The 20,096-nt window shown below is 36.7% G+C and overlaps 1 protein-coding gene across 1 annotated transcript in view; it reads left to right on the plus strand.

The window, feature by feature from the left end:
* PHF2 (PHD finger protein 2) overlaps positions 1–20,096 on the plus strand; it is a 147,783-nt gene that overhangs the window by 118,132 nt on the left and 9,555 nt on the right. The window contains exons 15-20 of the mRNA XM_058167411.1: positions 4,726–4,904; positions 5,307–5,380; positions 6,998–7,155; positions 13,168–13,445; positions 17,681–17,776; positions 19,881–19,990. Coding sequence (XP_058023394.1) covers positions 4,726–4,904; positions 5,307–5,380; positions 6,998–7,155; positions 13,168–13,445; positions 17,681–17,776; positions 19,881–19,990 — 895 coding nt within the window. The remainder of the gene's footprint in view (positions 1–4,725; positions 4,905–5,306; positions 5,381–6,997; positions 7,156–13,167; positions 13,446–17,680; positions 17,777–19,880; positions 19,991–20,096) is intronic.

Below are 20,096 nucleotides of genomic sequence, written 5' to 3' on the forward strand. Positions count from 1 at the left end.
TAAGCTGATAAGAGCCCCAATGACCAAAACGAGCATAAAAGCCTGTGTAATTAAGGACTAAATAAGCAAAGGAACACTTATAGGCCTTTTGGATTTTAATTAGAAAAGAGTAATGTACCCAGAAATGATTAATCTCTTTGGAAATATAGACGTGCTAGAGCTATAGTTTAATTAAAACCTGATTCTTAAAAAAACTGTCAATAAATATTTCATTTTGGGATAAAATTGTAAGCGTAGGAGGCGAACTGAAGAGTTGATAAGATGGCAGGCCCATCCCTTAAAGATAAACCTTTGACATAGTCTTGGTAGCTTACAGCATCAGATTTGACAGTGTAGCCTTGAAATCCTGGTGATTTCCAATGTTTTTTCTCACAGTGGTGAGGATGAGGAGGCCCAGATTCCCTGCCTTTAGTAGAATATTGGCATGATACTGAGTCAGGCATGACTGATTCAAAGTTAGGATAAAGATTTTCCGTTGCAGGAGAGGATCCTTGTTACATAATGAAGAACCTGGTTCTTCATTAAGACATGGGGAAAGAATGGTCTTAGCAATGCCTGGTGTGAAGTAGTCAAGAACAGCTTCAAGAATATTTTAATTTGGAAATCTACATATGCCATTGCATGATGCTACAGGTGCTGACTTGCTATTAAGAAGACCTTCCATCTGTTCTTTTTGCCTAGTCATTTGACTTTTACTGGAGTGGGCAGCCATTATAAATTCCTTTTCCTTTTTTTTCTTGACTTCAGTGTACCTTTATCCTTCCGATTTATAATTTGGGGGAAAGGATAGATAGGAATATAGAAGTCATAATGGATGCTACTTATCTGTAACCATAAACATGTACTTTCATATTGGTACAGTCCCATGTCACCACCCTCCCTCTCAATTTTTAACAATCTTAAACATCTGCAACTGCTTTAATCAAAGTTATCACCATCATTAATAACATTTCATTTCATTCAGTCTAACCTGAAAGTAATTATTTCATGCTGTGTCTTGACAACTAAGATAAATGAACTCATTTTTGCTACCTTTGTTCAAATTTTTCTTCAGAAGTAAGAAAATCTCATTTTAGTGATCCTAATGATACTGCTCAGTTGGCAAAGACTGAATTCAATAGTACTAGTAGATATTAATAATAGAACACTTGGTTGATAACATCTTTCATTTTTCATATTATTTTTTCTGCATAAATGGGTATGTCTGTAGAATGCATATGAACTATTTATTTCAGAGTTTTTATATATGATTATATTGTGAACCAGATGGTGCTGCATTTGAATTTAATTCAGTATATTTTTTCTAATTTTCAAGATCAGTTCCTAGCAAATGAACACCTAGTCTATCATATGAGTTTTAAAATAAACCACTTAATATTAGTAAACCAATGCTGGTCAAACATTGATAATTATATTTAAGTTGATTCTCTTAGCAGAAAGATAAATACCATCTGCCACATAGAAGAGATAGAAGTTTTATTCATAATTATTTGTTTGATTCTCTAGTAATCTATTTTTGATACTTCTATTTAAATCGGACATATAATTTATTTTGTTATAGACCTATTATATTGACCAAACTATAAACAAGGAGAAAATAGGTACCACAAGTTGAGTATTTATTTATAAGTCCTTTATGCTGCCTTTGTTACTTTATAATGTACCTAATATTCCTTCCTCCTGTTATTTTCCCAACAACATCAAGCCTGTGAGGTAGATTGGATTTACAGATCAGTGATTGGCCCATGGGCTTCCATGCTTAGGGCAGGACTAGAACTCACAGACTCCTGGTTTCTAAACCAGCACCTTAACCATTACACCAAATTGGCTTGGATAGCTCCATTATGTGTGTCCACTTGAAGTGCCCTTAGACAATTCTCATTCATTCTAAGGGGAGTTGTGGAGAATAACTTTTCAAATGATTGTTTCCTAAGCATAACTGCTGATGACTCAGTGCCAGAGAGCTTCAATGATTATTATCAACTTAACCTACTTTTGCAAATTCACTGTCATGGTTTGTGGAACATACACTTCCAAAGCATGTTACCATTGTTATTATTATCTCAAATAAATCCACTGTAGGATAAGGCCTCTTTATTGAAGGCAATGGACCCTTATCTGACACACGGATCCAGACACAGCATGTATACAAAGGGATCCATGAATTTATTTCACATAAAATTTATTTAAATTTATTTATTTATTTATTTATTTATTTATTTATTTATTTATTTATTTATTTATTATTTATTTATTTATTTATTTATTTATTTTGTCACACAGTATATATAAGCATAAGCATGAAATAACTATACAATATATAAGCATATATATAAGTATGAGTATGTAATAACTATATTAATTGGATATAATGAAAGGAAACAATAGGACAGGAACGGTAGGTACATTTGTGGTCTTATGCCCACCCCTTACAGACCTCTTGGGAATGGGGTGAGGTCAATAGTAGACAGTTTTTGGTTGAAGCTTTGGGGATTTTGGGAAGAGACCACAGAGTCAGGTAGTGTATTCCAAGCATTAACAACTCTGTTACTGAAGTCATATTTTCTGCAATCAAGATTGGAGCGGTTAACATTAAGCTTAAATCTATGTGTGCTCATGTATTGTTGTAATTGAAGCTGAAGTAGTCTTTAACAGGAAGGACATTGTAATAGATGATTCTATGAGTTTAACTCAGGTCATATTGAAGGTGGTGGAGTTCTAAATTTTCTAAACTCAGGATTTCAAGTCTGGTGGCATAAGGTATTTTGTTGTATTCAGAGGAGTGGAGAACTCTTCTTGTAAAATATTTCTGGACACGTTCAATTGTATTGATGTCAGAAATGTGGTATGGGTTCCAAACAGTCGAGTTGTATTCAAGAATTGGTCTAGCAAATGTTTTATATGCTCTGGTTAGTAGTGTAGTGTTTTTGGAGAAGAAGCTACGCAAGATTAGGTTTACAACTCTTCTTGCGTAGCTTCTTCTCCAAAAACACTACACTACTAACCAGAGCATATAAAACTTTTGCTAGACCAATTCTTGAATACAGCTCGACTGTTTGGAACCCATACTGCATTTCTGACATCAATACAATTGAATACATTAATATTAATAATTAATGTATTCATAATAATTAATGTATTCATAATACATTAATGACATCAATACAATTGAATACATTGCAATCATGTGCATGAACAGATAAAACTTGTAGTTTAGCAAACGAATTGAAGACTGAAAATGAAATAACCAAAATAAATAATGTCTCATTTTTAATAATCAAATTGAAATTGTATCTTTTTTATAATGAGAATAAATTTTATCCACTTAGTAACTTCCTTAGTAAAGGTTGTATGTTTCTGAACTGTACCATGTAACATGTATGTGTGCATGCTTGAGAGAAAGCCAGGGGTGGAAACAGAAACTGATGGCAGAAAAAGACCTAGTGGTGCATCAAGTCTGCCCTGTGAGGGATTTTTTTTTAAAAAAATTATTTGACAGAAGATGGACATATGTTTATCCCAAGTATGTTTAAACTCAGTTACTGAGGATTGACCCACTAACTCTGCTGGAATTTGGTTCCAAGCTTCTACTACTCTTTTTGTAAAGTAATTTTTTTTAACGTTACTTTTGAAATTCCCTCCTGTCAGTTTGAGGTTATGCCCCGTGTTCTTGGTTTTTACTTAATATTGAAAATACTTCCTTCTAAAACAGGGGTGTCAAACTCAAGGCCTGCGGGATGGATCTGGCCTAAGGGGTGCTTAAATCTAGCCTCTACGGCCAGCCTGGAAATAGCAAAAGACTGGCCCACGGTGCCTCTGGCAGCCAAAATGGGTCTCTTGTGCCCAAGCTTGCATTATTAACATTATGCAGTGGACTTATGCAATGTCACAAGAGTGCCTGGATCTCATTTGGATTTTTCTACCACTGCAAATGTGGTGCTAACAGCTTTCCAATTGGCTGAAGTTTGGCTTCCCCTGCAAATATGTTAGACTTCAACTCCCAAAGTTTCTCAGCTAGGCTACCTATGGATTATAAAAGTTGATGATGAACATATTGGTTGGCTGGCAAAGTGCTGCAGGAGGCGTCTGGCCCATCTCCCCTCCCCTCCCCCCACCACCGGCCAGCCCACTGAGAACTACAATGCTGATCCAGCCCTCGAAGAAATCCAGCTTGACACCCCTGTTGTAGAACATTATTCACACCATTAATATATTTAAAGGTAGTGTGGTGTAGTGGTTAACATGCTGGACTAGAAGCCATGAGATTAACATTCTATTTCTCCCTTGTGCACAGAAACTGGCTGACTATCTTTGGGCTGGTCAGCGTCTTTCCTTCTTAGATTGGGAAGTGAAAAACTCAGTCAGCACTGAACAAGGGTGGTAGATTATTGTCTATAATCTTCAGTGATGATTCCTTCTGCACTAGGTTGATTTGGGATACTGCTGCTGCTGATGGCGATTGTAACGATGGTGGGTTTAGATACCTAGTTGATTAAAAAAATCCCCAGAAGGGATTTTGGTCATACTGTATATCTTGCTGGCTACTTTCCGGTAATATTGGAAAATGTATTTATGTAGTGCACTGTTTGTCTACATATACCCATCTGTGGATTCTAAGTATTTGTAATTTATTGTAGATCAAAATGGCTCTAATATGATGACATTCCTTATTTAAAACTTGTTTCAGTATTGCCCTTCCTGATTTAATTTCCTTTATTTTCATAGATCAAAGGGAATGAAAACTCAGTTGAATCCTAGTATATTTGGGTCACAGCAAAATTTCAAAGAAGATAAAGCAAAACCTGTGAAAGATGAATATGAATATGTCTCAGATGATGGAGAATTGAAAATAGATGAATTTCCAATTAGAAGGAAGAAAAACACCACAAAAAGAGATTTATCATGTAAGACTGTTTCTACTCTTGTATAAATTATGCTATTCATCACAGCAAAGCAAAACCAAAACAAACTGAGCTGAGGATAACTTGCTGTTCAAAGTAATGACTAGCAAAGTTTCTGTGTGGCCCTTAAAGTTGCAAATGGTGAGTCACAGACTGTTGCAGGTGTGAGCCTAATTGTTTGGACAGTATTATTTTTTCCCCAGCTTTGTTTAACCTATTTGCAGATTTGTTATATTTTGGGGTGATTCAGTACATGTGCATGAAGGCCTTTTAGCTAAGAGTGCATGTGCAGAAATGAAATATTACCAGGGTAATCGGAAATACACTTTAAAAATGAGATGGATTGCCTACATGCTGTTTTTTTTATTTAGTAAAGCTAAAAACTCTATTTCAATTTCTTCCTAGTTTTATCAGATAAAAAAGAAACCACACAGCACACTCCAGTGAAGAAGCCAAAAGTGGAATCAGTATTATACAAGGTATTCTGTCAGTATATAATTACTCTCATGCCTAATAGGATTTGTGCCACTTACCAAAATCATAGACATACATTGCATATTTATTGCTTTTTATACACTGACAAGAAAAGTGTTTTCTCCCTACAGTAATGCACATTTCTTTCCCAGAAGAAATCTTAACATCTGTCTATATGCTGCAGAGAGTTCTATTCATTTCTCTTTAATTCCTTGCAATCTTCAATTGGTTGTTCAATCCTCTGGAATGTATTAAGAGCTCTAGAAAGAATCCATTCCACCAAGTCTCTTTTCCAGTGATGAATAAATACATTTTGACATAATACTGTATTTATCATTTGGTTACCCAGGGGGAAAAAAACTTCTCCAAAAAGGGTAGAGGAAGTTTTCTGCTGAAACTCTGGGTATCTATTGCAAGTCATTTGTTAATTATGTTATCCTAGTTGGATGAGTGATTTGACTGATTTATGGAAACAGCTTCCATCTGGAATCTAGTCCCCTCTGGTGGCCTTCACCAAACATAGGATATTTCTTTTTCTCCTCTTTCTGGTGCAACCAGAATTGTCTTCTTCTTAATACATCAGCAGAATCCAACAGAATTGTTCAGGATGTCTTTCTAGATTACTATTGTAAAAGTAGTCTTTATTGGGCAAAATCATTTTTCTAATAATATCCATCAAATAACCGCTGAGTCCAATTAGTACAATATTTATTTATTTATTTAGTAGGTTCATATAGCCGCTCATCTCAGAGAACACGATTCTGGGCAACGTACAACCAAAACGGTATAGCAATCATTAAAATACTAAAGTACAAATAAAAATAAAAAGTAGAAAACCAAGACTGTGGGAGAATACTAATCGACTCTTATAATGCTTATAACCATCTTCCAAGTGCCCCTCCCCGAAGTCATTGGAAAAAAAATCATTTTTAGCATTTCTGGAAGGCTAAAAGCGGTGGGGCTAATCTCAGGGTGGGGGATGGGGGTGGGATGATGCTTCAGATAGCAAAGGCCACTGTGGAGAAGGCATGTCTTCTGGATCTCACCAGATGGAATTCCGTACTAGATGGGAACCACAGTATACCCATCTAGTAAGGAATTCCATCTAATGAGATCCAGAAGACATGTCTGCACAGTGGCCATAGTGGTCACAGCTGCTGGCCCTAATGGGACAGAAGATATAATTGGGAAGAAGTGCTCCTTCATATATCCTGGTCCCATGCTATGTACAGCTTTAAAGTCAAAACCAGCAGGTTGAATTGCATCCAGAAGCAGACAGGCAGCCCACATAGCTCAAAGACATGCACCATACTGGGGCGGCTCAAACAAAACAAACAAAATGTTTAAAAGTTATGATATTTATGTGGTTACTTATCAAGGACATCTAAATGATATTAAAGTAACCAAAATACCTTTACAATCCCCAAGGCATGTCACAACATTTGAGAACCGCTAATGTTTGGAAATCAAAAAAATTGCCACACCCTACACTATGAAGCCACTCTACAGCTTCTGGATGCTCTGTAAGATCAGCCCTACCTAAAGCATGTTATAGTAATCCTCTCTGGAGGAGATCAGGGCATGAATGACTGTGAGTTATACTCTTCCTTTGATTTTTGCAGAGTGATGACTCCTCTGATGAAGATTCTCTTCACATTGACACAGAGGCCAAGCCAGGGCGCAATTCTAAAGCGAAGAAAGAGGCTGCAAGTTCAGCTGGCATTCTAGATCTTTTGCAGGCAAGCAAGGAAGTTGGGGGTTTAGAGTACAACAGCAACAGGTATGCATAAGGACGGTTAACCTCTTTCTTTACATGATATGTATTTATAATATGTATTTGATTTATATAGCTTATAAAGGTTGAAACACAGAGAACCCACCCCATGTGGGTGAGTCCACCTCAGAATAAACTAAGAATATATCCATCACTACAGACTTAAATGCCTAGGTGAACAGGCAGGTCTTCAGTGCCTTGTGAAAGACTAGCCGGGTTGGGATTGAATCTTTGGGGAGGTGCTGTTCTAACATTGTGGTAACAAAAATCCTGTTATATTTTTAAATAATTTAATTAAGAGAATATAAGAATCTTTCTCTCTCCCACTCTCTCCCTCTCTCCCCCCGCCCTCTCTCCACACACACACACACACACACACACACACACACACACACACACACACACACACAAAAATTGCATAAATTGCTCATTCTTCTAATTATTGGTTTATTGAAAGGATGCACTGGATAAAGTTGGCTTTGAAAGCTCAGGAGAAAAATTAGAGAAATCTATTTTTTCTTTTTGAAGGAGTTGCTAAAAGGTGCACATGGATTCCTGAAGGAAATCTAAATCTCCTTTTCCTATTCCAATCAAGATGCACAACCTATTTCTTCACATTTAAACTGCATTTTCTCTGTCTGTGTATACAGACAATGATGGAGAATATGGAGGCAGTTTAAAGATTAGTAAATATATTAAGGCAGAAGCTTTCCTGAGATACTTTCCATTTCACTAGTCCATTAAAGGTTGTGCAAAGTAACCTGAATTCTTCAGTGAATAATTAAAATCTATTTCTTATTAATTATATTTCACATAATGTTGTTTAGTGGTTAAAGGAGAAAGGAGAAAGATTTGGGTAAATATAAAGATTTAACCAATGTTAATGTTTTTTACAATATGCGACCCCTAAATGCCATGGCCCTGAGAACCAGAACCGTCAAAGCTCACCACAATATTACATGATTTAATATAGTTGTAGGGGGAAATGATTAAATATGCAAGAGTATGAGTATATGTATTCATTTGGTACAATTCATTTTACATTAATATAATCAAATTTTGGAGACTCATCTGATCCTGTCTACCTTTTGAGATTCACCCTCAATATCCCACCAAAAGGCAAATGCAAATCTTAGCTCCCTCCACTTCCTAGTCTAAGTTATCTATCATAAGGCATTACCCTAGGACAGATATGTGCAACCATTAGTAATCCATTGAATTGATGCTCTCTGATTTTGTTGGGATCAATAAATTTGACTAATACATATTTTTTTAACAAAATGGACACTTTGCTAGAGGTGCGTACTGAATTTATCTTACAATTAATTTCAAAGTAGAATATTATCAGTTTGCTTCAAACAAAAGAATTGGGAATAAATAAAACTCCAGAAAAACTCAAGGTATAAATCATTCAGTACTTCATTGAGAAGCACGTCTTCTCAACTCTTCAATCTGGAGTTGGTCAAGCAAATCTATTTTTGAGAAGATTGTGGACAAAATACCCCTTCCACTGTTGGAACAATCTTCTGAATTGCACATGTGTCTGGTGGCTGAGCTTTGCTGCGCTGTATTATTTCACCATTTATGGGAGTAGTCCTGTTCTAGAGCAATTCAGAAAACTAATACAGCAGTTGATCTGGCTGCCTAGTACTCATCATTGCACCAGAGACAAATTATTTATCTAAATAGATATCTATATCAGTGTTATCCTTCTGAAATCACAAGTAATATCATATGCAAAGATGCAGATATTGATACTAGATTCATAGCTGGAGAGATGCTAGATCTCTCTGTAGAATCAAGCTATTCTTTGCAAATTGGAATTGTATTTGGAGAATCTCCAAACAGGGACAAATTTCTAGACCTATGTTATAGAAATAATACATCAAGGTACAGAGTAATGGTTCGCCAAATTTCCCCTCCCCCCCCGCCAATAAGGTTTCTAATATTTTTATCACAACCATGTTGTCTTTCTGAATTATTCTGAATTAAGTGGATTCTTGAAATAGCAGAAATGGAAAAACAAACGGTCTGTGTCTGGATAAAAGAACTGGAGTTATCTTTTATACTTTTTTTTTAATTTGCATTATATCCCGCCCTTCTCCGAAGACTCAGGGCGGCTTACACTATGTTAAGCAATAGTCTTCATCCATTTGTATATTATATATAAAGTCAATTTATTGCGCCCAACAATCTGGGTCCTCACTTTTAGAGAAATAATTATTATTCGTAATGCACTGGAATTTATATTGTAATTATATTTTCTTCATAGAGAAATCTTTTTGTAATTGTATATATAGAACTTTTAAAAAATTACATATGTAGCAATCACTGAATGGTTAAAGTTTGTTTATTCAAAACAAAACTGGCAGGCTGACAGAACTAATCATAGTTTTGACACATAACAGATAAAATAGAATAGAATTTATTGGCCAAGTGTGATTGGACACACAAGGAATTTGTCTTGGTGCATATGCTCTCAGTGTTACATAAAAGAAAAGATACGTTCATCAAGGTACAACATTTACAACACAATTGATGATCAATATATCAATATAAATCATAAGGATTGCCAGCAACAAGTTATAGTCATACAGTCATAAGTGGAAAGAGATTGGTGATGGGAGCTATGAAACGATTAATATTAGATTAAATTAGATATAAGTATTTTTTAACTCTAGGGACGCGGTGGCTCAGGGGCTAGGACGTTGATCTTGTCGATTGAAAAGGTCAGCAGCTCAGCGGTTCGAATCCCTAGTGCTGCCGTGTAATGGGGTGAGCTCCCGTTACTTGTCCCAGCTTCTGCCAACCTAGCAGTTTCGAAAGCACGTAAAAATGCAAGTAGAAAAAATAGGGACCACCTTTGGTGGGAAGGTAACAGCGCTCCGTGTGCCTTTGGCATTGAGTCATGCCAGCCACATGACCACGGAGACGTCTTCAGACAGTGCTGGCTCTTCAGCTTTGAAACGGAGATGAGCACCGCCCCCTAGAATCGGGATCGACTAGCACATATGTGCAAGGGGTACCTTTACCTTTACCTATTTTTTAACTACACAACATGCATTTTGCATACTTCACCTCTCTAGATACCTTTTTAAATTTAGTTAGTACTAATTAATTAGCACAACAGCATTATATACAAAAACATTAAAGGATCAACATAACCTTACTTTGATAAACATAAGAATAAAAAGGGTTGGGTAGGCCTGGGAACCATGTTATAAACAGAACAAATTGATCAAAAATCCTCCTCCTTACCTTCTTTTGAAAAAAAGATTTACTCAAATGTTGATAGTCAAGACTTATCATACATACATTTTTAAAAGAACAAAGAGATCTATGATAATCCTATTGTTATATTCAGCCAGAGAACCAATCTTAATGATGTGTAGAATTCAGCACCAGCCATTCACTACGTATGGGGAAAAAAAACTTTCTTCGGTATTTTCTCTCATTAAAGAAAAATATATGCTAATAATCACTACAAGTACAAAAAGAGGATATGATTTTCCAGGGTTTAATAATTGTTTCCTGTTTTATATTTCACGTTGAGCAGATCCAGAATTACTAACACGCAAATATCCTTAATGAAAAACACATTGGGCGCAATCCAATGTAAACATTTCTTGCACAGATCTTATTGATATTAAGGAAATTGTTCAAGAGTAGGATCAACAGAATCTTTAAGCCCAAGGCAAAGTGACAGGCAATTCAGTTTAAAAAAACACAGTCCTTTAGGAGACTTCCATTTGAGTTCGTGCTTGAATGCTCTGTCGCTTTAAGAGTTTGGGAAGAACTTGGATTTCCCTCTGCCAGCCCAGCCACTGGTTTTGATCAGATCCCACAATTTATTTGCTAACACTCACCTTCCTCTAGGCAGTTCCCCTCTAATTTTCCCATTTGGCAGGCAACTTTTGATGGTCCATTTACATTTGATTCAGGGTTCAAGGTTTTAAGAGAGCTCTTGGAGAACACAAAGAAATGTCTTAAATGCTCTTGGAGTTGACTATAGTAATAAAATCAGGTTTGCTAATTTTTGGCATAGCACTACAAAAGGGACAAAATTCCTCAAAACACCAACTCCATCCAAAATTGATCCAAACATAACCTGTGAACATCATAGGGTGTTTTTCCAGAGTCTAACATATTTTAGAATAGGTTGATGTATTGGCTCTCTTTTCACAAATTTCTCTTTTGAACTCATTTTCTTAATGAGGGGAAGCAAGTGCTCACCCATATCCTGTACTACTAAAAAGAGCTACCGTTGCTGTTTTCATTTCTTCAGGGCTCCTCACAAGAAAATTGACTTATACATACAGCTGCATGGCCGCTGATACATTAGCAAGATACAAAGCTCAACAACACATCTTTCTGCAAATATGAAGGCATGCTGTTTATGCATTCAAAATAAACAATTATCACAGCAGGTGCAAAACTCCCTTCCAGTCAGTAATTTGCAGCACCTTTGGTGAAAATAGTTGCTTCACAATATTGTTTGTAGCCAGTTGAGCCTTTGGAATTTTCTTCCTGCAGAGGTCTTCCAGCTCAAAAATAGACCTCCTGTACGCATTGAAATAAAAAAAAAAACCCACAATTTTTGATAATATTCTTAGGCTGTGCAGGCCAGTCTAAAACATTTATTTTTCTTTTCTGTCAATACTTCATGGTCAATTTGGAGATATACCATCGTTTGGTTTGCCTTCTTGCTGAAATAGCCATCTTGTTGTCAACTTCAGTTTCTTCACTGACTGTGAGACATTAGATTCTCTAGGATATGTTGACATTTAGTTGAATCCCCCTCCCAGCATTTTCTATGGCAATGGCTGCCACACAATACCAAAGCATAATAGAGCCATTTTCATCCACCCTTCCCTCCCTCCACCCAAAGTGTACCTTGTGCAATTGTAGCCAAATCAGTTATGGTTTTGTCAGTCCAAGGAACTTTGCTTGAAAACATTCCAGGCTTATAAAGTTTTATGTTTCATATTTTGTTGATGGTTCTTATGATGAAGTCGGAGAAAGTGTTTCCTTCACTCATGCAGATTATTATGGAATCAGCAACATTGTGGTGTGAAACTGTAAACAGCTACCCCAATGTCATCTAGAATTATATTGTCATCTTCAGTGATCTATAGATTCTGTGTTGCAGATTTGATCATGTCCCAGGCAGTTCCAGAAGAGATTTTTCTTGGACTTTCATTTCATGTCTTGTTTTGCTTTCAAGTATTGCATACAAATTTCTATTTCCTTACAGTGTTTTTCACTTGGAAAAAAAAACTAATTGGAAGTATTTAGATACTTTTTTAATGCTTTCCCCTGCTTTGTTAGATTAAATTGATGGAGCCCATTGTTGTTAAAAATAAGCAACAACAATTACAGCCAACCAAAAAAAGAAAGATTAGAAAGAGAGAAACATGTGCTTCTCTCTGGGATTGTTTGTTACCTATTTTATCCCTTTTAACAACTTACCTTGTAAGAAAAAATACAATAGTATTTGAATCAATTGAAAAGAACCATCCACAATTCCTAATTTAGCAGTGCAATGTAACATCACAACATCCATTCTAGAATTTTCATGACAATTGTCCCTTGGTCTTTTGTATTTAAATATAATGGATGGATCCAATTAAAATATTCAATTGATAAAATTGTTTCTTTCAGCAGAACAACAGGGAACAAGTCTATCTTCTCCTGGAAGAAGGAAATGTTGAAAGTTATTATAACTTCAGATGGGAAGTGTTTCAAATGTGCCTCTGAAATCCCCGTCTGCTTGGTTTCTGTATGTTTTTGACCACAATGTCCAATTTTATCCTATACCTTTGCCCATGTGGGGTTGACCTGTTTGACCAGAAAAAAGCCACATTTGCCCATGTGAGCTTGACCTGTTTGTGGAAAAAAGCCACACATATTACAATGGATAATATAATTAGCAATTTATAACATTATATATGTATTCTATAACTTCTATATTTGTTTTAATTTGAAAGGTTTCTCTTTTCCCTCTTCCTTCTCTTTTAGTCAACCACCTGCATCTCCCAGCACACAGGAAGCTATCCAAGGAATGTTATCAATGGCAAATCTCCAGTCTTCAGACTCTTGCCTACAGCCTTCATGGGGCTCCAATCAAGCTAAGAATAATTCCATCTCTGCCACCAACTCCAAAAAATCTGGAAGCAGCAATAGCAAAAATGCGGGCAAACGATTGTTGAAAAAGACTGCAAAAAACAATATTGATATTGAAGATTATGACGAAGACCAGGATCACTTAGATGCTTGTTTTAAAGATTCTGATTATGGTATGAAAATCCTACTTAAGTTCTCTCCTGGATAGTAATCATAGAAAGGCAGTGAAATTTCCAAAGATAGCTCTTTTGAAGCTGAAAAGAGTAGCACCCTGTTTCTTTGTCAAAGTTCCTGAAGCAGATGTTTGCCAGTGGTCTGACTGCAAAGTTCAGATGCTTTTTCCTTGTGACATAGGGAGAGTTTGCTACAAATTTTTCAGCTGAGAGATTTCAAATTTTCAAAGTAAGACTAGCCAAAACTTACGTTTGAATGTGTGTTAAGGCCTATGATACATGGGTTGATTGAAGGCAACTGAATATCAGCTCCAAGGTGTAAGTAAGATCTGCATAATATCTGATTGACAGTTCCCATACTTATCTTCTGCCTTAATTGTTAGGAAAATTGTATAGAATTATGTAAGTAGCAAGCTAATTCTGCATAGCTTGCTCACATGGATAGTGTAATAAAGGCTGTTGGACCCAGGACTTCATATGTTGTATACTGTTACAACATTGGGTAAAGATTGAAATGATTTTTCCTTATGTTCCTATGGTTAAGGATAATTTCTGATACCTTGCATAAAAATTTTCTGTTTATGTTGATTAACGCAAATTCCAAGAATTAGGCCTCTCTAAGTTCAGAACCATCACTTTATCTTAGCTATGCAAATTAAAATTTGTTTTCTCAAGTTTTTAGTCAAGAAAGTTGTTGCCCTTATCAATCATAAAATCCCAGCCTAGAAATGTGTAGACAGATTCCCCAGTATTACTCTTCATCATCCTATCAATTAATGCTTCATCTTTCTGTTTTCAGTCCATTCAGTATCAAATTCTACATTCTGGGGTAAGGGGAAGAAAAGGGGAAAGTTGTGTACTACCTTTTAAAATTAATGATTGAGTGATTCAAAGCACTTATTAGTGTAGTGCTTCATCAAAGATAGAATAACTTCATTTTTAATGGAATGGTAATAGTAGAAGGAGGGACCGATGGTTAAGGACACTGAACTTGTCAGCTGGAAAGCTAATAGCCCAGGTTCAAGACCGAGAATTGTGCAACAGAGTGAGTTCCCATTACTTGGCCCACTTCCTGCCCACTTATTAGTTCGAAAACATACAAATACAAGTAGACAAATAGGTAGCACTTTGGTGGAAAGGTAACCAATATGTGGCTCGGCATATAGTCATGCTGGCCACATGAATCACGGAAACAGACATTGCTGGCTGCCTCAGCTAAGCAACAGAGATGAGTACCACCCCATAGAGTTGGAAACAAGTGGACAGGGGAAACCTTTATCGTTACCGCTTAACAGTAGAAGGAGAACCAGTTTGGTGTAGTGATTAAGGCACCAGTCTAGAACATGGAACACTATGAATTTTAGCCTCTCTTTAAGCAGGGATGAAATGCTCCCGGTTCGGACCGGATCACCCAATCCGCTAGCGATGGTGGCAGGTGGTTCGGAGAACCGGTAGCAAAAATCTCTGCCTCCCCCCACCCCAGGTGAGCCACACGATCATCAGAGGTTTTTTTTTTTTACTTTTAAAAGCCTCTGATGATCCTGTGGCTCAGCTGGGCCTCACGATCAGAATCCTTTAAAAGCATTTTTTCTACAATCTCTTCAGCTGAAGAGGTTGTAAAAAAAAAAGCTTTTAAAAAGCTCCTCTGGCGATCCCAGCTGAGTTGCCTGATCGCCAGAATCCTTTAAAAGCATGTTTTCTACAAGTTCTTCGGCCAAAGAGGTTGTAGAAAAAATGTTTTTAAAAGGTTTTGGTGATCAGGCAACTCAGGTGGGATCATTAGACCCCTTTAAAAGCTTATTTTCCTCTGACGATCCCAGCTGAGTTGCCTGATCATCACAAGCTTTTAAAAGCATGTTTTTTACAACCTCTTCTGCCGAAGAGGTTGTAGAAAAAATGCTTTTAAAAGTAAAAAAAAAAAAGTTGGCCACGCCCACCCAGTCACATTACCCCCACCATGCCATGCCCACAGAACCGGTAGTAACAAATTTTACATTTCACCCCTGCTCTTTAGGAATGAAAGACAATAGGGTGACTTTGGGCCAATCATTCTCTCAGTCTTAGGAAGAAGGTCATAGCAAGTCACTTCTGAAAATATTGTCAAGAAAACTTTACAGACTAGTTCAGGCAATCACCAGGAATCAAGACTGATTCAAAGGCAGCAAAAAATAAACTAAAATAAACTAAAAAAAGTGACAAACTTTGAATATATATATAAAATAGCTAGCTAGCTTTCTAGCTAGCTAGCTAGGCAGGCAGGCAGGCAGGCAGGCAGAAAGAGAGTATTATTTAGCTTCTAATAAATATATAGATATTAGGGACATGCACAACATTGCATTAAAATAGCTGCCCTTGGTCCAAATCCTTAAAAAGATGTAATTTCTGCTTTCAATATATGATGCGATGAATATATACATATTGAAATTCTCTGAAATTAAATGAAAACGTGACTCTTCGTTATACAGATTTGACAAAACATAAACAGATGTTAAAATTACATTACCTGAAGACATATCACTCAAGTTAAATTAACTTTAAAACTCGGCAAAAGTGTAATGTAGAGACACGCTCTAAATGTGACATCCTGAAAGAAGAGAAGTTTGTTCTGGGGAGATCAACATTCTTGCTAATTATGTATTTACGCTACCACTTAATAGGTTTGCTTTGTTGTAAGATGGTTAGTCCACCAAGATTCCGTTAGTGCCACATCTGGTCAGCACATTTTCATTCAGCGGTTAAACTGATGCAATTACTTCTGGTGTATAAACATTATTGGCCTAACAGAAGAAATGAAAACAAAGTCTCCATTTTGGATAGGTTATTTGGTTAACTTGGATTTACTTCAAACTTTAATGCAATTTAGACTACAAACTGGGAAATACTGAATGGAAAAGAGAAATGTCCCTACAAAGTAAAAATGTAGTATTAGGGAGCATTGTTGTAGAGAAAGTGGCACACTTGCAGGCCTCACTTAGCAACCAGAATTGAAACCGGCAGTTCTGTTGCTAAGTACCTCAGTTGCAAAGTAGAAAAATCACATGTCCATGACAGACTTACAATGTAACTTCCCATTAGGTTATTAGTGAGTTACCACGCTTGTAAAGTGAAACATCATGTGTCTCTGACTTGCATTTAACGTCCACCTTGTCTATTAATCCTGCTTGTCACCAACTGGTTGGAAAACACTCAAATGATCAACATGGGCATAAATGGACATAGGTTGACAAGTGCCCAAATGGCAATCACATGACCATGAGGCACTGTGATCATAAATATAAGGGTTGTTGTTTTTTACACTGTTGTAACTTCAGATAGTTCCTAAACAAGGCAGTCAGTAAGCAAAGGCTACCTATAAAAACACATACATACACACACTTATACACACCTACACACACACACACAGGTAGTCTTAAACGTCATTCATTTAGGGACCATTTGAAGTTACAATGCAACTAAAGAAAGTGACTTATGACCAATCCTTGCGCTTACAATTGTTTCAATGTCCTGATGGCCACTTGATCATGATCAGGTGCTTGGCAACCAGCTCACATTTATGATGGTTGCAGCATCCTAGGGTCACATGACCACCATTTATGACCTTTTCATCCAGTTTCTGACAAGCAAAATCAATGGGGAAGCCAAACTGCAGGTCCCAATTGTAGTCCTAAATTGAGGAATCTCTTGTAGTCCTATCCCTCTCCCTTCCTCCCTCTCTTCCTTTTTTTTTTTTTTTTGCAGTAGGATTAAAGTTTTTGTCATTCTAATGGAAAATGCTCCTTTCTTTTTGTTTTTTCTTTTAAAGCATGTAGTACTTTGGTCCACCTATATGTGATTATGAATAACAGTTTGTAAGAGATAGTTTAATATTTTTAAAAGTCAGCAAAAAATATTTTTGAAAAAGTTTAAGAACATAAATCACATTGGTCTCTATCTCCTTCCTACTCAACTTTGTCTCATCCTGAGTTATAATCTGAGTAGCCTTATTGCACTGTTTTCTCAACTCTGGAGACCACCCAGCTGTGAAACATAGAAGAGGCAGGAAAAAGCTTCACTCTGCCAATAGCTAAATCTGTGGCTGCTTCAGGTTCATAGCATGGAAAAGCCAAAGACTTTTTGCAAGGCAAATTGTTTTATGGAAATTGAGACATTGGTCCATCTTTTTTTTTTTTAAAAAAAATAATTTTTTTAATGCAATGCAAGACAACTCTAACTTTTATTTCTTTTTCATGGTTTAGTTTATCCCTCCCTTGAATCAGATGAAGATAATCCAGTGTTCAAATCTCGATCAAAAAAGAGGAAAAGTTCTGATGACGCCCCATACAGCCCCACAGGTAATTTTTTTTTAAAAAATATTTTTTTAAATTTTTACTATATAAAGAAAGAGCAACAGTTTCAATGTCTATATAAACAGTGTGTCGTCTGGTTACAGTTAATTTGAGCAATGGTCATCATCATAATTGTCATAATGTTCATTAGTAGTGATCATATAATAACAGTATTAATTGTTAATAAGTAACAATTATTACCACAGGTAATATTTTTGACATTTTAAATGCAAACTCATACAGGACAAAAACTCGATAGATTTCAGTGATATGTGTACATTGCATACATTGAACTACAAATAAATACATTTTAATATGGAGAATATCTTGATCCGAATAGCTTGTCCTGGCCTGTTAGTTTCCAGTTTGTTTTCTTTTAATATTACAATCTAATTTATTTAATATTACCTTTTAATATTACAAAATACAAAGATAGAGAGAAGAGAACTGTACATCATGATTATTTTAAGGATTGGACTTTGGAGATCAGAACCATAGCATTCTTGAAGAACCTCTACAAAGTTTTCTGGATCTAATTAAGATCTTCTCAAACCAATTTTTTATTTTGTGTATGAAATCATACAATGTCCCTGCTTTTACATTTTTCTTTTAATGTTCTGAGAAGTTTTGGGGCCAAATATTTCAAATGCTTTGAAACACTGAGGATCAAAATTGTTCTCGGGACCCAACTAGTTCCCTCTCCTTGGGTGGGGGTTGGGGGGGTTGGGTTGGGGGGGAATTGTGGGAATCTTGGTAAAGTTTGCTTTAATTACAAGAAGATAATAATATGATCATAGAAATATGTTCACTTAATCTAGGTTTAACAATGTATGGGAGTCCAACCTATATATTTATGGAAATAGCGTAAGCACTTAGACTTTTACATATTGCCCCCACAGTTCTTCACAGCCCTCTCTAAGCAGTCAGCATATTGCCCTTAACCAGTGGTGGGATTCAAATAATTTAACAACCGGTTCTCTGCCCTAATGACCAGCTAGTTAGGCGTGACCGTGTGGGCATGGCCAACTCAATGTCACTCACATCAATGGGCGCTTTGCTTTAGCTGTTACAATGTAATAAGGGTTAACCAGAGAGGCAGTTTCTGTAAGCAGGGCAATAAAGTTTAGGCTAGAAACAACACCAGAATGTTTCCTTCCAGCCTTCCTTACAGGATTAGCCCTGTAAAGTGGAAAAAAACAAAATAAGATTTCTTCCAACAACTGGTTCTCCAAACTGCTTAGAACAGGAATAGTCAACCTTTTTATACCTACCGCCCACTTTTGTATCTCTGTTAGTAGTAAAAATTTTCTAACCACCCACCAGTTCGACAGTAATGTGCCGTGAAGCGTCGTGTGCGCATGGCTCTCGCACATTGTGGATTGGGTTTGGGACGGGGGCGCCAGCTACCAGCTCTGCTTGTCTGTTACAGCTGGGTGGTATGAGGGGAGATGCGCGAGCTATTCTGGGACGAGGCTCTTTTGTTTGTGGTCGCAATATAGCACCATTTAGTTTCACTCACGTAACGTGAACTAAACTTATGTGTGGGCGCTACAAATAGTATATTTTCTGAAATTTAAATTGTCACGGGGAATTTTATGAAAACCTAATGAAAATATTTTTAAATAATGCTATGAATTTTTTTTAAAAAGTCAATTAAATTAAAAAAAAAAGGAAAGTGCTTCAGTATTGGACAAAACCCCTACCGCCCACCATGAAAGCTGGAACGCCCACTAGTTGGCGGTAGGGACCAGGTTGACTACCACTGGCTTAAAAAGTTAACAACTGGTTCTCCCGAATAGGTGCGAACTGGCTGAATCCCACCACTGCCCTTAACAATCTGGGTCCTCATTTACCGACCTCAGAAGGATGGTAGGCTGAGTCAACCTTGAGCCCCATCAGGATTGAACTCCAAATTGTGGACAGAATGCAATACTGCATTCTAACCACTGTGCTACCAGGGCTCAGGCTTTATTTTTTATATTGCAGGGTTTGTGTTTGTTTCTTTGTAGTGCCTGAAATAGTTACATTCCTGACATTAACAATATATGTGGATTGTATATGCACTCCATTACCTGTTAACTTTACTGTTTATTTTTTCTTCTGCATTTAGCAAGAGTTGGTCCATCAGTACCACGGCAGGACAGACCAGTCCGAGAAGGTACAAGAGTTGCTTCTATTGAAACTGGACTGGCAGCAGCTGCTGCCAAATTATCTCAGCAGGTGAGGTTTCCAAACAGGACCCTGCCATCGCTTTCCCCAAATGTTGCTTTTGGGAAACATTTCATGGAGCATTGTCTTCCATGAATAAATTACTAATGAGAAGATT

This window comes from Ahaetulla prasina, chromosome 2, assembly GCF_028640845.1.
Source record: "Ahaetulla prasina isolate Xishuangbanna chromosome 2, ASM2864084v1, whole genome shotgun sequence".
NCBI lineage: Eukaryota > Metazoa > Chordata > Lepidosauria > Squamata > Colubridae > Ahaetulla > Ahaetulla prasina.